General features: G+C 57.2%; 9 protein-coding genes across 9 annotated transcripts; 3 read left to right on the forward strand and 6 right to left on the reverse strand.

Moving 5' to 3' along the window:
• Positions 1-135: 135 nt before the first annotated feature.
• HETIRDRAFT_453815 (uncharacterized protein) lies at positions 136-440 on the reverse strand (the record flags this gene model as incomplete). The annotated part of the gene is made up of 2 exons (XM_009551401.1): positions 136-209; positions 311-440. 2 exons carry the CDS (start codon positions 438-440, stop codon positions 136-138), a joined length of 204 nt encoding a protein of 67 aa, XP_009549696.1.
• A 610-nt stretch (positions 441-1,050) lies between these two features.
• HETIRDRAFT_428946 (uncharacterized protein) lies at positions 1,051-1,590 on the forward strand (the record flags this gene model as incomplete). Its single annotated transcript, XM_009551402.1, has 1 exon — positions 1,051-1,590. The coding sequence occupies one exon, from the start codon at positions 1,051-1,053 to the stop codon at positions 1,588-1,590; it is 540 nt and encodes a 179-aa protein (XP_009549697.1).
• A 1,680-nt stretch (positions 1,591-3,270) lies between these two features.
• Positions 3,271-3,636, forward strand: HETIRDRAFT_325795 (uncharacterized protein; the record flags this gene model as incomplete). Its single annotated transcript, XM_009551403.1, has 3 exons — positions 3,271-3,291; positions 3,348-3,483; positions 3,536-3,636. 3 exons carry the CDS (start codon positions 3,271-3,273, stop codon positions 3,634-3,636), a joined length of 258 nt encoding a protein of 85 aa, XP_009549698.1.
• Positions 3,637-4,040: 404 nt separating this feature from the next.
• Positions 4,041-5,655, reverse strand: HETIRDRAFT_460187 (uncharacterized protein; the record flags this gene model as incomplete). The annotated part of the gene is made up of 6 exons (XM_009551404.1): positions 5,083-5,655; positions 4,893-5,015; positions 4,513-4,855; positions 4,415-4,456; positions 4,094-4,360; positions 4,041-4,061 (listed from the first exon to the last, which is right to left on the reverse strand). The coding sequence occupies exons 3-6, from the start codon at positions 4,852-4,854 to the stop codon at positions 4,041-4,043; spliced, it is 672 nt and encodes a 223-aa protein (XP_009549699.1). The 5' UTR covers position 4,855; positions 4,893-5,015; positions 5,083-5,655.
• Positions 4,698-5,654, reverse strand: HETIRDRAFT_411053 (uncharacterized protein). Its single transcript, XM_009551405.1, has 2 exons — positions 5,083-5,654; positions 4,698-5,015 (listed from the first exon to the last, which is right to left on the reverse strand). The coding sequence occupies exon 1, from the start codon at positions 5,553-5,555 to the stop codon at positions 5,373-5,375; it is 183 nt and encodes a 60-aa protein (XP_009549700.1). The 5' UTR covers positions 5,556-5,654; the 3' UTR covers positions 4,698-5,015; positions 5,083-5,372.
• A 3,042-nt stretch (positions 5,656-8,697) lies between the features above and the next one.
• Positions 8,698-9,445, forward strand: HETIRDRAFT_453819 (uncharacterized protein; the record flags this gene model as incomplete). Its single annotated transcript, XM_009551406.1, has 2 exons — positions 8,698-8,894; positions 8,974-9,445. The coding sequence occupies 2 exons, from the start codon at positions 8,698-8,700 to the stop codon at positions 9,443-9,445; spliced, it is 669 nt and encodes a 222-aa protein (XP_009549701.1).
• A 1,704-nt stretch (positions 9,446-11,149) lies between these two features.
• On the reverse strand, positions 11,150-11,797 carry HETIRDRAFT_222717 (uncharacterized protein; the record flags this gene model as incomplete). The annotated part of the gene is made up of 3 exons (XM_009551407.1): positions 11,150-11,326; positions 11,380-11,539; positions 11,604-11,797. Coding segments are annotated over 3 exons (531 nt in total), but the record flags the coding sequence as incomplete, so codon positions are not given.
• A 967-nt stretch (positions 11,798-12,764) lies between these two features.
• On the reverse strand, positions 12,765-13,815 carry HETIRDRAFT_387710 (uncharacterized protein; the record flags this gene model as incomplete). The annotated part of the gene is made up of 3 exons (XM_009551408.1): positions 13,758-13,815; positions 12,834-13,649; positions 12,765-12,784 (listed from the first exon to the last, which is right to left on the reverse strand). Coding segments are annotated over exons 2-3 (555 nt in total), but the record flags the coding sequence as incomplete, so codon positions are not given.
• Positions 13,530-13,808, reverse strand: HETIRDRAFT_325517 (uncharacterized protein; the record flags this gene model as incomplete). Its single annotated transcript, XM_009551409.1, has 2 exons — positions 13,530-13,649; positions 13,758-13,808. Coding segments are annotated over 2 exons (171 nt in total), but the record flags the coding sequence as incomplete, so codon positions are not given.
• Positions 13,816-13,861: the final 46 nt, after the last annotated feature.

The raw sequence follows: 13,861 nt of genomic DNA on the forward strand, positions 1-13,861 counted from the left end.
CTAACCTAACCTAACCTAACCTAACCTAACCTAACCTAACCTAACCTAACCTAACCTAACCTAACCTAACCTAACCTAACCTAACCTAACCTAACCTAACCTAACCTAACCTAACCTAACCTAACCTAACCTAACCTAACGGGAGAGCGGGTCGGACGGGAGAGCGGGTCGGATGTGGGAGAGGTTGAGCGGACGAGAGGAGGGGGCGGCTAGAGTCGAGGGGTAGATTGTTGAAGGCGACATGGAGAGTCAGGTAGAAGGCGGGAGGTGTGCGTGTACGGGGGAGGAACTGGGGCGAGTGACGACGTACCTTTGTAGATATCCTCGTCGACCGTTTCCTTCCCTCTTCTGTGCTCCTCCTCGTCCTCCTCTTCGTTGTCGTGGTTGTCCGCGTCGTCGAGCCGCGCGAGTACGCAGGTGCTGGTGGAGCGGGACGCCATCGCCGTGGAAACCGTGCAGCACGCCAAACGAGACAGTTATTGGCGCAGGTGTGGGGTCGAAGGGATGCGTGTGCAAGGGGCCGAGGGAACAAGTGAGGGGTTGAGGCGGACGAGCGGGAGCTGGAGAGTCACGAAGTTAATTAAGTGGTCGCGTGCGCGCGACGCGAAGTTAAGTCTTTCGCACCTGTCTCTAACTCAACTCTGTCCGCGCGCAAACCTCAACCTTCGTCCCCTCACCCTCGCCTCGACACCATGCACACCCACCACCCACTTCCTTCGCCTTCGTCCTCTCATCCTCTCGGCCCCATGCACACGCGTCCACTCGGCCACAACAACCCCTTCGACCGCTCCCTCACAAGCCCCTGCCGCCGCCGCACCCGTGCTTCGCCCTTACGCACAGCGTATCGCAATCGTCACGCTGCCCGTGCTTCAGTGCGTCGACGTGGAGGGCGAGGAGCACTGTTAATGAGAAGAGAAGGTGCGAAGAGGAATGCCATGAAAAAGGTCCGTATCACTTACTTTCGCTAGCCCTCCCCCAGCCCTAGTCCTGCCCCTCCCTGCCCGGCCCTGCCTGTCCCGCGCACCTGCGCACACCCGGAAGCGGCTCCTCATGCCGCGTCTCTTCCCCTGCTCTCTCCTAGGAGGCGAGGGAACGACCACGCTCCCCGGTACCCTACCGCCCGACGCCTTGTTCTCCAAACACGCCCACTCGACGCTGCGCACCGCCGCGCACGCATCGCACGAGCGCACCCTGTCCTCCGCCTCCGGCTACGCGCACCACCATGTGGCCGGCGCTGCCAAGAGCACCACCTCGCCCACGAAGCAGCGCTACGTCGCGGACGCGCACAGCCTCGAGATCGTCAAGAAGATCCGGCAGGGCGAGGTCGAGCTGCACGATCGCACCATCGTCCTGTGCGACATCAAAATCAACGTCCGTCCAGCTCGCTTTGTGAAGCTGAGGGCCATCAAGGACACAAAGAAGCCAGGCAAAGCCCCCACCGCGATCCCTGCTGTCTCAGGTTTAAAACGCCTCCGCGGCCGACATCGTGGCGGCGCAGGGGAAAGAGGCGGCGGTGAGCGGGGGCGTAGGCGTGGACGAGGACAGAGACGGGGCCGGGAAGGGAAAGGTCAGTCCCTCGAGGATCTGTAGATAGTAGAAGTAGAAGAAAAGAGAAGGAAACATCATGTATCAGTACATGCCCTCGGCAATGCAGAGGCCCATCGTCCGTTTGCAAAGCCGAGTGTGAGAAATAAAGGGTACAATAAGATATAATAAGAACATACTCACAGCGCGGGCATCTGTAAGGTTAATGCTCGTAGGCTGTCTCATTCATGTAGAGTCAAGTTTGTGCAGGTTTTGTGCTTGTTGGCACAGCGGAATCCTGATACGCGCCTGACATGACGAGCCTATCTAGCCACGGATAGGCTCGTCATGTCAGCCGCGTATCAGGACTCAGACCTGCCAATACGCAGCTGACATGACGAGCCTCTCCAGCCGCAGTGAGGCTCGTCATGTCAGCCACGTATCAAGACTAAGCCAAGCTGATACGCGGCTGACATGACGAGCCTCTCCAGCCGCAGCGAGGCTCATCATGTCAGGTGTGTATCAGGACTCAGCCCTGCCAATACGTGGCTGACATGACGAGCCTCTCCAGCCACGGACAGGCTCGTCATGTTAGCCGTGTATTGGCATGGGTGGCTTCTTCACCTCTTAATGGCCTCTTTAGCCCTGCCATACCCCTGTCCTACCCTGAACCTTCTAGCTTTTCAGGTTAGAATTGTATTATTACTATTCTTCTCAATTGAATAATAAATATAATTATTACATGTGACAATTTAATTTCTGAGCTGTGACGAGTAATCATGTCAGCTGCTTGTTGGCACAGCGGAATCCTGATACGCGGCTGACATGACGAGCCTCTCCACGGCTGGAGAGGCTCGTCATGTCAGCCGCGTATCGGGACTCATCCCTGTCAATACGCGGCTGACATGACGAGCCTCTCCAGCCGCAGACAGGCTCGTCATGTCAGCCGTGTATATTGGCATGGGTGGCTTCTTCACCTCTTAATGGCCTCTTTAGCCCTGCCATACCCCTGTCCTACCCTGAACCTTCTAGCTTTTCAGGTTAGAATTGAACCCCTGATTCAATCTCACTGCTTCTGGGCCTCAAAGTTGAGGCAGGGTATGAAGATTACAGAAAATAATTTTTTGTATTTATAGTTGCATTTAATTGGCAACACAGTAGTTTCAGATATCGGTGGACTCAAAAGTGTCGGTAATACTACTAGGCTCGTCATGTCAGCCGTGTATTGGCATGGGTGGCTTCTTCACCTCTTAATGGCCTCTTTAGCCCTGCCATACCCCTGTCCTACCCTGAACCTTCTAGCTTTTCAGGTTAGAATGAAAATATTAGGGTACCATGACAAATACATTTTAAGCCTATTGAATCAGACAGAATTGTGTGCAACTTCGGATTTGGTTCCCAAAACCCAGACTGTGTGAAGCACAGTCTGGTTTTAGGGGGTAGACTGTTTAAATCCATATCTATTGAACCCCTCATTCAATCTCGCTGCTTCTGGGCCTCAAAGTTGAAGCAGGGTATGAAGATTACAGAAAATATTTTTTTGTATTTATAGTTGTATTTAATTGGCAACACAGTAGTTTCGGATATCGGTGGACTCAAAAGTGTCGGTAATACTACTAGAATCCCGGTCGGTCGTTCAAAGATAGCTCAATTGTTTACTGGCTGGGAACAGGCGTGAGAACGAGTTGAGAACGTCCACGATAGGGCATGACACAGGCTGTGTCCGTCGCACGTCATCATCTCCAAATGGCCTGTTACTGTAAGCGAGTCCCTCGAGGGATGCTTTCTTAGGATTGATTGCTACTTCGTACCCGACAGGTCAGCGAAATCACAACTTTGACTCAAGACCGCGTAGAAGCGACCAACTGATCGATGGCCGCTCGCCGCTGGGCGTCTCACAAACATCCATCTGCCTCGTGCGAAGAATATCACTCTCAGCGCTTCAACACGTATCTGTAAGTCCAGTTGTCTCCGCCTTTCTTTCAGAGCAGATAATTGATACACCACCTAGATTTCTACCCGCGTGTGGAGGCGTCCGGGATCGCCGTGAATGCGAGAGATGGTATTCCTATGATTAGATGCCTGTCGTATGTGCTTCAGGGTGGACTTTGAAAACCTCCTACCAAGATCGTTTTTTTTTTGGTAGGTTTGCGGTACCTTTTCTTGCTTCTGATCGTGATCCCCACCCTCAAGAGGTCAAGGAGGTCGAAGGCACTCGGTGGTGGGCGATCGTGAGCCAGAGGAGACAAGTGTGGGCTCTAAGGAACGCGCGCAGGCGGATGTAGGTCGCAGGCAAAGGCAGGTACATGAAGTCGAGAGTTCATGCACACACACTAAAGGCGGGATTGACTGTCAAAGGGGTCAAGTAAGCGAGCGAGCGTGGCGTCGAGGGGGTCGCAGAAGTCGCAGGGACACAGGTTGAACAACGGGTGGGTGAACAGGACGATAGCAGGAGAGACGGACCTTAAAAGAGCTCGGCCTCCCTCCTCATGGCTTATCTCTGCTGCTAGCTGCTCCTAACCCTCCTCGTCGACCCACTGAAGCGCGTGTGGCATGAGCTTCGCGATACCTTGTGCACGGGCGCGGAGCGCAAGTGCGACGGGAGCGGGGGCGTGTGGAAGGACAGTTCTGGTGGTGATACAGTGACTGTGTAGGGACAGCAGAGTCTCAGCGGTGACGCAGGACGTATGGGATCGAGGGGATGATTATGCGTGGGATCGATAGCGCGAACGTTGACGGCCGAGAAGGTCCCAGCGATGGGCCAGTGTGGACTGTAGGCGACAAGCGGGAGGGCACTCAGGGCAGGTGTCGAGAGGACACACGTGCGGGGCATGGGCTCGAAAGCGGGAGCATCAACGTCAACGTCAACGGCCTAGAGGTTTGAGGGTACTGGGCAGGTGGCGGATGTGGGTTGGGTCGCAGGCAAAGGCGTCTGCATGCACTGAAGGGGGTCGAGCATGCGCGGATGGGACCGGGAGTGGGATCGACACTTAAGCGGGTCGAGAGGGCGGGCGTGAGTGGAGTCAAGCATGCACATAGTCTCGGCGGAGACATGGTCTGGGACGTCTGGACGAGTGACTCGAATGAGAAAACCCTCGGCTTGAGCATGGAGATGTCGCTCTGCGTAGCAGCCTCTTGAGCTTGAAGCGTGCGCAAGAGCTCGAGCACAGATTCAAGCTGGAAAGCAAGAGCATTGATACGCTCCTTGGACACGGAAGGCGTCAAAGGCTGGTGCAAAAGGTTCTCGTACAGGGGTGACGGCAATTGTGAGTGCATGTTGAGCACGTGAAGGTGCCTTTTATCTCTGCCGTAGATATCCTCGTCGTCCATCCTCCAGTGCTCTCGGTCAGCACAGCTCATCTCTCCACCTCCGCTGTTCCTCCTCTTCCTCCACAGCCAGCTGCCCCTCGTTCTCCTCCCTGACGCGCTTGAGTTTGTGTGGTGTGACGTTCGCGATGCTCCGTGTATTGTAGTCATCGCCGCCAAACTTGCTGTCGTCGTGGCATGTAGTCAAGAGAACGTCGTCGATGATGGAAGGGGCGGCGGAGACTCGCTCACATCTTCTAATAGAGAACTCTAACACAGCCAAGGGGGCGCTTGTCGAGAACATGGACGAAGCCAAACGTCTAGTGTTTTTGACCACCTCTGACGGGACATCGTGAGGGCGCAGAAAAAAACGCAAATACGGGAAGGGTTCGCCGACTCAGCCCTTGCAGGTCCTGGAGTGCTCTCTGCCTCCAAAATTCTAGCTACCAGCAAGGCCCTCCGAGCGTAAATTCAGCAGTAGGAGTTTTCTCAAAGAAAGCAGGCGACGTGCCCATCTATCAGTCGCGATCCAGCGGGATCTGTTACCCCTCTCGCTCCCGCGCGTCGAGCTGCACGCCCTCGTCCGGGATGCTCCCTCGCGATGCCCGCACCGTCAGCGCGTCCCATTCGCGGCTCTGTGCGGCCCCAGTCCGTATCGTTGTTGCTCCGCCGGTCGCGGGGCGTGGAGTACCGGCCAACGTCCGGAACGTGCACGCTGGGGTCATCGTTGTGTGTGCCGCGCTCGGAGCGGGACATCGCCTCCTAGTCACGTCCACCCGGTTTCCGCCCTCCTTGTCCTTGTACCCACGATCCCGCTCCCACTGCGACTTGTCGTTGTGTGGTGGTGGTGGTGGTGGTGGTGGTGGTGGTGGTGGTGGTGGTGGTGGTGGTGGTGGTATCTGCCGTCGTGCCTGTACTCGCGCCCGCCATTGGGGCAAATGAAAGGCAAGAAGCCCGCATGGAGCGTCCTGATGGAGTTCAGGGCGAGTGACGATGATCTTGAGGTGAAGGTGTGAGGGACACGGCGTATGGTTGGAAGTGAAGCGAACCGTGAAACAGAACATGAACGAAGAGAAAATGAAAACAAGCGGAGGTGCAAAAAGATACGACAGACAGAGACGTACCAAGGACGAAGGCGGTGGTGCGGCCTTCGCAGCCAACCAGCAACGATCTGTTGCAGATGATCAGGAGGTTGATGACGAACAGCTTTGGGTCTGCAGACAATACCCGACACAGCATCAGTCTGTGACGCATAGACGAACAAGAGAAAGGAAAGCTTGTACTTGAGGAAGGAGACGGAGCCCACATGATCGAGCTAGGGAAGATGAAAACAGAGAACAGTTGAATAAATCACGTTGAGACGATGACGCGACATGACGCGAATAATTGACGCACCTCTGGGTGATACTGGTGAACTGCCTGTTACTGCATGCAAGGCCGTCCAGACGGATTGAGGAATTGACGTCGCAGCTACCAACAACAGTCTGTGTCTTCAACTTAGATAGCGTGGTGTCAAGCCAAGTTCCTATGCGATTCGAGCGCACTTCCAGAGAAGAGCTCGGTTTTCTTCAAATTGCGAATGTGCTTGATGATGGTCGTGAGATGCTGCAGCGCGGAAGCAAGCAGGGTTGTATTATTACTCTGTTCACTGTGTGCAAATGTAGCATCGGTCGCCTTTGGCAGGCGCTGCCAGACGCACGGGATCCACGCGCGGACACAGTCTCTCATCCAGAGCGTGATGTCTGCGCCACGCTCAAGCATCCAGCTTGTCACCAGGCACTGCAGGCACGCGCAGCTGGTCGTACGACTGGAAGAGGGCGGAGGGCAGCAGCCAGGCATGATCACAGGCAGAGACAACTCGCAATACTACTGCAAGGAAGCAGACGCGCAGAGCAACCCAAAGATCTTAGTGTTCGAGCGATTGATCACTAGCAGCACTGGCTTCCGAGGCACGCGGTCAGCGACAGGCCGATAGCGAGCGTGGGTTCGAGATCAACGACGAGAAGACAGAGGGAGCTGGGCGTGGGCATGGAGATAGTGGAGGGACAGTGCGTGGCGGCGGTGCGTGAGGTCGAAGGACGGGACGTCGGCCTTGAGACAGTGAAGCGACGCGGTCCAAGGTGCGTAGGGTTCAAGGCTGTTGAGAGGAGAGAGGACGCGTGTGCATGAGTTCGAGGCGATGCGTGCGTGCGGCGGAAATGTTAAGGGAGGGGCAACAAGAAACACGAGAGGAGGGACGTACCCTCGTAACAATCAGCCCTCCCTTTCTCGTCTTGTCTCTCCGCCGCCAGCTTGCCCTTGCCCTCCTTGTTGACACGTTCGGGCGCATGCAGCGCATCTGAGCAGAGCGCAGGGTGCATCTTGAGTCGTCGCGCTCGGGTTCACCTAGCGACGGTAGCGGCGAGTTGGTGGAGGAGGGGTCGTGCGAGGGTGAGGAGCCGCTCTCCTGCATGGACGTCGAGTCGGGGCGCGGGGGCAGGATGAACTTGCTGAGCGCGGGCACAAAGGCAGGGGATGTCGCAGCTCAAGAACGGGCTCAGGACGCGGGTCCTGGGCCCGTACACGTCGGCAGCGGAGTCGGGCAGACAAGGCCGTCCTTGAAGCGCTCCGCGAGGGAGATGCGCACGCGGAAGGCCTCGGCGACGCGGGAGAAGAGTGCAGGGTAGACGATGGGGGTGCGTCGGCCGCCGCGTCTCCTCCTCGCCGATCTTCTGCGTCGCGCGGAGTTTCTCCGTCCTGTACCGCTCATACAGCAGCCAAGGGTGAAGGGGGGCGTGACGCTGGGGGAAGGCAAGGCCGGCCGGTGCGCGAGGATGCGGATGCGGATGCGGCAGCGGAGGCCTGGTCGAGGAGGGCGGCGCGTATGTGAGCGGTGCTCGCCGCGGACATCGACTTGGGGCGGTCCTGCGAGGTCCGGTTGCGGTCGCGGCGGTTGGCGCTGGGCATGGTGCGCAAGGACTCGAGGAGCGGCGTGAGGAGGTGGAGGAGGAGGAGGTGGTGGTGGTGGTGGTGATGTGGGTGGTGATGATGGTGACGGCGGACGAGGCGTCGGAGGCAGAGGTGTTGACGAAGGTGGAGGAGGCGGAGGATATGCTAGGATGGTGGGTGGTGTCGAGCTGTAGCGAGCAGGCGAGCGCGACGTCGAGTGGGAGATGCGAGTGAGTCGAGCGTGGGTCCGGGCAACGCATGCGATGCGCAAGGCGATGTAGACGATGTGGGCGAGCCGGCCGGTGGGCCAGTGGGCATGAGATCGTGCGAGGCGAGCGGGGAGGGCAGTACAGCGAGCGATGGGGTCGAGAGGGCCGGACGGGAGAGCGGGTCGGACGGGAGAGCGGGTCGGACGGGAGAGCGGGTCGGATGTGGGAGAGGTTGAGCGGACGAGAGGAGGGGGCGGGTAGAGTCGAGGGGTAGATTGTTGAAGGCGACATGGAGAGTCAGGTAGAAGGCGGGAGGTGTGCGTGTACGGGGGAAGAACTGGGGCGAGTGACGACGTACCTTTGTAGATGTCCTCGTCGACCGTTTCCTTCCCTCTTCTGTGCTCCTCCTCGTCCTCCTCTTCGTTGTCGTGGTCGCGTGCGCGTCGTCGAGCCGCGCGAGTACGCAGGCGCTGGTGGAGCGGGACGCCATCGCCGTGGAAACCGTGCAGCACGCCAAACGAGACAGCGACGAGCGCAGGCGTGGGGTCGAAGGGATGCGTGTGCACGACGCCGAGGGAAGGAGTGAGGGGTTGAGGCGGACGAGAGTCACGAAGTTAATTAAGTGGTCGCGTGCGCGCGACGCGAAGTTAAGTCCTTCGCACCTGTCTCTAACTCAACTCTGTCCGCGCGCAAACCTCAACCTTCGTCCCCTCGCCCTCGCCTCGACACCATGCACACCCACCACCCACTTCCTTCGCCTTCGTCCTCTCATCCACTCTGCCCCATGCACACGCGTCCACTCGGCCACAACAACCCCTTCGACCGCTCCCTCACGAGCCCCTGCCGCCGCCGCACCCGCGCTTCGCCCTTGCGCACAGCGTGTCGCAATCGTCACGCTACCCGTGCTTCAGCGCGTCGACGTGGAGGGTGAGGAGCGTTTTTAATGAGAAGAGAAGGTGCGAAGAGGAATGCCATGAAAGAGGTCCGTATCACTTACTTTCGCTAGCCCTCCCCCAGCCCTAGTCCTGCCCCTCCCTGCCCGGCCCTTCCTGTCCCGCGCACCTGCGCGCACCCGGAAGCGGCTCCTCACGCCGCGTCTCTTCCCCTGCTCTCTCCGAGGAGGCGAGGGCACGACCACGCTCCCCGGTACCCCACCGCCCGACGCCTTCTTCTCCAAACACGCCCGCTCTACGCTGCGCACCGCCGCACACGCATCGCACGAGCGCACCTCGTCCTCCGCCTCCGGCTACGCGCACCACCATGTGGCCGGCGCTGCCAGAAGCACCACCTCGCCCGCGAAGCAGCGCTACGTCACGGACGCGCATGGCCTCGAGATCGTCAAAAAGATCCGGCAGGGCGAGGTCGAGCTGCGCGATCGCACCATCGTCCTGTGCGGCATCAAAGCCAACGTCCGTCCAGCTCGCTTTGCGTTGCATGTTTTGTGTTGTCACATTCGCGATCGCTCAGTGTCGAGCTGACCCTGTGCTTGATATGCTTTGTCCAGGAACATTGCTGCAGAGTAGTAAGTGTGTACCAAAGAAGATATCAACGGTGAAAAAGAAGGGTATCAACGAGTGAACTAGGCGGATGTGTCAAAAACCGGTGGGGAAGGAAGCGGAAGGCAATGAAAGGCTGGATGGCACGTGTGCCTTGTCACAATTAAGTAGCATAGTGGAACATGCGCCGATGGTCGCACATTGAATAGAGGAGCATAAGAGGGCAGGATCATAGATGGTGGCTGAAAAAGATACAAATATATAAACAAATGATGAGGTTTTTATGGACAACGCGCGCCGTGATGGAGTGCTGTGATAGATGAAATGCATTGGGAAGATGATTGAATGGTAGATGGCGTGGTGTCAATCACACAAGACGAGAGAAATCAGACAGTTAAACATGAAGTCGAGAACTAACCGCAGCTGCATCGAACACATTCAATGCCCACATAAACCAAGTATCAAAGCATACCCTCAGCGACAACGACGCGTCCTGTGGCCAACGCGCTCCTCGTCCGACTGAGCTTCTTTGTCTGCGGGAGAGACGCTCGTGCTTTGACGGCTTTGCAATCACGGCGGCGTATCGTAAGCGTTGCCACGAGCTGTGGCACGGTGTACACAGTCAGTGCGTCTGGCGCGACCGATATCGATCATGCACAAGAGGGAATGGGAGCATGGCGTCGTGGCATGGGCGGTGGCAAGGACACAATGCTGAAAGGAGAAGATATGGCAACAGATGCTTCGGGAGGAGGAGGCGACGATATTGTAGGAGGCGGCGGAAGGACTGCGGGGGAGTGAATAAGAGCTGAGATACCCGTCGGGAGCAATGACTCCATCCGGTGACTGGGAGCGATATCCATCGAAAGGTCTTCAACAACACCCACAGAATTCGAAGTCCTCGGTCGATCAGGCATGTCCACAGCCCTGTCGTCCAATAAAACGGGGCTACATCCTTGGTCCACCAGCCGCTGCCAGAGTCGAGCGACGAGCAATTCCTCATGTGCGTTCATTATTAACAAGCCGTCGTCTTTGGCTCCCATGCTCTTCATCTCCACATCTGTATTCTGCTCGCTGGACCCGTTGAGCTCTCTGGCACGCTTCATCCGACAGACGATGCTACGATGGACGGCAGCAGTGAACATTAGCTCGGCAGTGACGCACTTTCCGCGCTTGAGCCGTTTCTGGCTGTGCACAACTCCGGTCATGCTCGACTGGCTGGCGCTGCGTTGGCGTATGACACCAGGAAGAGGCAGAGCTTTGCGGCGCGGTGCGAGGGAGTGGGACGGTGGCGTCTGGCATCGTTGCCTGCGCGCGTCGAGCGGGAGCGCCCGTTTCGGTCGCGATAAAGAATCATAGTCTAGCGGTAGAGCAGACGAGATGGAAGGATCGGAGTGGCTATTGGTAGGGAAAGGAATGATATTGGTGCTAGGTTCGCAAGGGGGGTGCTCACATGCGCTGGAGAGTGCGACGGTAGGCGACGCCTTGCTATTTCAAAACGAGAGGCTGGATGGGAGGCCAGACGCGTTGAGCGAAGCATTAGTGTTCTCGACAAGAGCGGATCGCGACGCGAAGAGCGACTTGTGGTAATTGCAGAAGATGTATTGATGAATGTTCGTTGCGAGTGACGCCCGGCGTGGCTTGCTCCAACAAGAGAGAAGAAAAAATGGTGGTGATCTGGTCTTCCGCGATATGCTTCTCCGACATGGTCAGCTCGACGAGGGTATCCTCAAGTGTCCGCTTATCATTCGCCCACGACTCCCACTCCTTGTCAAACGTGCGCTTCGTCTCCGCCATCGCCTCCCGAGACGCCGTCAGCTCCTGCTGGACGATGTGCAAGTTCTCCGACAGAGCGATATAGTCAGACTACAACCCAAGTCAGCCATCAACGCAAATGTCCAGCATCCAACGAAACATACCTTGTGCTTCACGAGCTGAGACTCCGTGGATGACTTGTAGTTATCATAGGTCGCATTCAAGCTCGCTAGCACCACTTCATTCGCCTGGCTGATATCTTGGAACTGCTGCCCATGGCCTCGTGCATTCGCCAGGTCGAGTTCGGCAACCTTCAACGCAGCGCTGCGTTCATGAGTCAGTTAGCACCATAAGCCTCGCATTGGATATTGAAGGGCACAAAACACACCGAAGTTCTACCACCTCAGCCTCGAGGTGCTGCTCCTTGCTCAGATGATCAGTGCCAGAGACCTCTGGCTGCGCGTCATCGTTCGCCAGAGCGCTGGCAGGCCCACACCGCTCGTACATGGCCAACTTCTCCTCGTTGCCCTGGAGCTGGCGTGAAAGTTCTGCGACGCATTCCTCAAGATGCGGTTTGCTCATTTGAGTGCCGATCAACGACTCGTGGGTATGCGATAATTCCTACGCCTATAATTTGGTGCGCACCGATGAGTGAGGACACAGGGAAACGGGACGGGAACCAAGTGATAGCGACACGCACCTGCTAATCGACGCACGGCTGCAGTTATTTGACCTCAATCTCTTTCTTCAGTGTCAGATGCCTAACACTATCGCGTTCCTGGCTAGGTTGGCTCCTAAGATCCTGGCTGAAGCAACGAAATCAGATGGTAGTCGGCGCGGTCGAGATCTGGACCAGCGTCTGCGCTGGTTTTGCAACCGATCGTCCCGTAGAAGAAGAGGATGTGGCTGATGGCCTGTCGAGAAGTCTCTGGCTTGCAGGCTAGCAGAGGATGTCGACATTGGCACGGACAGGGTGTGGACGAGGGATCGCGGAGACGGAAGAGGTACTGAGAGACGAGCATAGACCGAAGAGTTGGATTGAGAGCTGTTCATTACGATCGAGGTAGAGTGGTGCTCCTTCCACTTCGGGCGAAAAATTTCGCCCACAAATCGTGTGGGTGAACGGGCCTGAGTTCAAAATATAAATCTAAATACAACAAGAAAAATAATACAGGCTGTAGCTACAGAGGAGCACCTAAGAAAGTAGCTTCGAGGGAGGTGTATATGCACGCAAAGTACATGGAACGAGTCGCGCGGACTACATGCATATGCTATTGGCCGACAAATAGAAGATACAAGGGGAGAATGAGGCTGCAAGCCTGGGCATGTTGCGCGACTGTACTCTTGAGACTGCTGGAACAGTAAGAGCGCGTGTTCTGCTGCCATCGTACACTCGACTAGCTCGCTTGAGGCCCTCTAGTGTCATGTGTCCGACAACGTTCTGCCGAGAAGGCTGTTCGTGATGTCAAATGTCAGCATCAAGAGCACGAGAGAGGAGGAGAGGGAGAGGAGGAAAGAAGGAAATGAGGCCGGCGAAGGCGGCGGCCGCGTGCTGTCTGCGGCAGCCAGGCTCCCCACCAAGCCCAAATTCACCTTCGGCCCGCGGCCGTTTCTGCAACATGACTTGTCCACCGGCACTTTTACGCCGCGTGGAGCGACTGGGCGCCCTGGACAGCGCGCCGCCAATTCTCGTCCTGCTTTGTCCTGCAACCAAGTGTCAACATTGAGCTGATCCGGCATTGTTTCAAGCGAGTCGTGGGTGGATGGAGAAGTGGGATGGTCCACAGGGCTAAGCGTGGTGGAGGACTGGGAAGGCGAAGGGTATGAGCGCGGAGGTGTGGGAGCGCGCGAGAGGCGAATTTGGGCCTCTTGTCGTGGTGCAACAGGTGGCGGTCGAGCGCACTGGGTGGCGGGAGTGCGTGGCATCGAGGGCGGGAGTGCGAACAGTCGAGGGTACGCAAGTCGAGGGAGGGGCGGGCGGATGGGAGGAGTAGTCGGTCCACACATGCGAGGAGGAGCCAGGGGGCTGAGAAGACGAATGCGTGGGGGTTCGAGGCGTGGATGTCGAGGGAGGGGCAGGCGGAAAGGGCGATAACAGGAGGTACGTACCGTCGTACCGCTCTGCCTGCTCGATGAGCGTGTGTCCGTCACCATCGTCCCGTCGCTCCACCCTCGTCTCTCGACAGCCGCTGTCCCTCCTCTGCCTCTATCACCATCTGCTCCTTGTTCTTCTCTTCAACGTGCTCAACCTCGCGTGATAAGATAGTCGCTTTGCTCCATGCGCCGTGAGACAGGATGGGCGCAGAGCAGTCGTTTAAAGAGAATGGCACTGACACGGATGTCGTGGATGTTGATGAGAAAAGAGAAAGCCGTGGAGATGGAAGAGGGTGTGGAAAGAGCGTGGAGTGGGTGCCCGGAGTATTGCAGCTGCAAACTGTAAGAAAAAACGCTATCAGTAGTGCGCACTTTCTCTGAGCATCTGTTGTCTGCTGGCGTCGTCGAGAGCATGCAGAGGAAGGGTTCAGAAGAAGAAAAAGCTCACTAATGAAATCCAAAATGTCCTGAGAGAGCAAAGAGACCTCGGCCGAGGAAGCGTGTTGTGCTCGATGTTCAAATGTGCGGGGAGGATCGACGCGACGCGACGTG

This window comes from Heterobasidion irregulare (genome assembly GCF_000320585.1).
Source record: "Heterobasidion irregulare TC 32-1 unplaced genomic scaffold scaffold_09, whole genome shotgun sequence".
NCBI classification, from domain to species: Eukaryota; Fungi; Basidiomycota; class Agaricomycetes; order Russulales; family Bondarzewiaceae; genus Heterobasidion; species Heterobasidion irregulare.

Excerpts from the sequence above, each read along its gene's own strand:
- HETIRDRAFT_411053 (XM_009551405.1), bottom strand. The coding sequence starts at position 5,555 with ATGACCCCAGCGTGCACGTTCCGGACGTTGGCCGGTACTCCACGCCCC.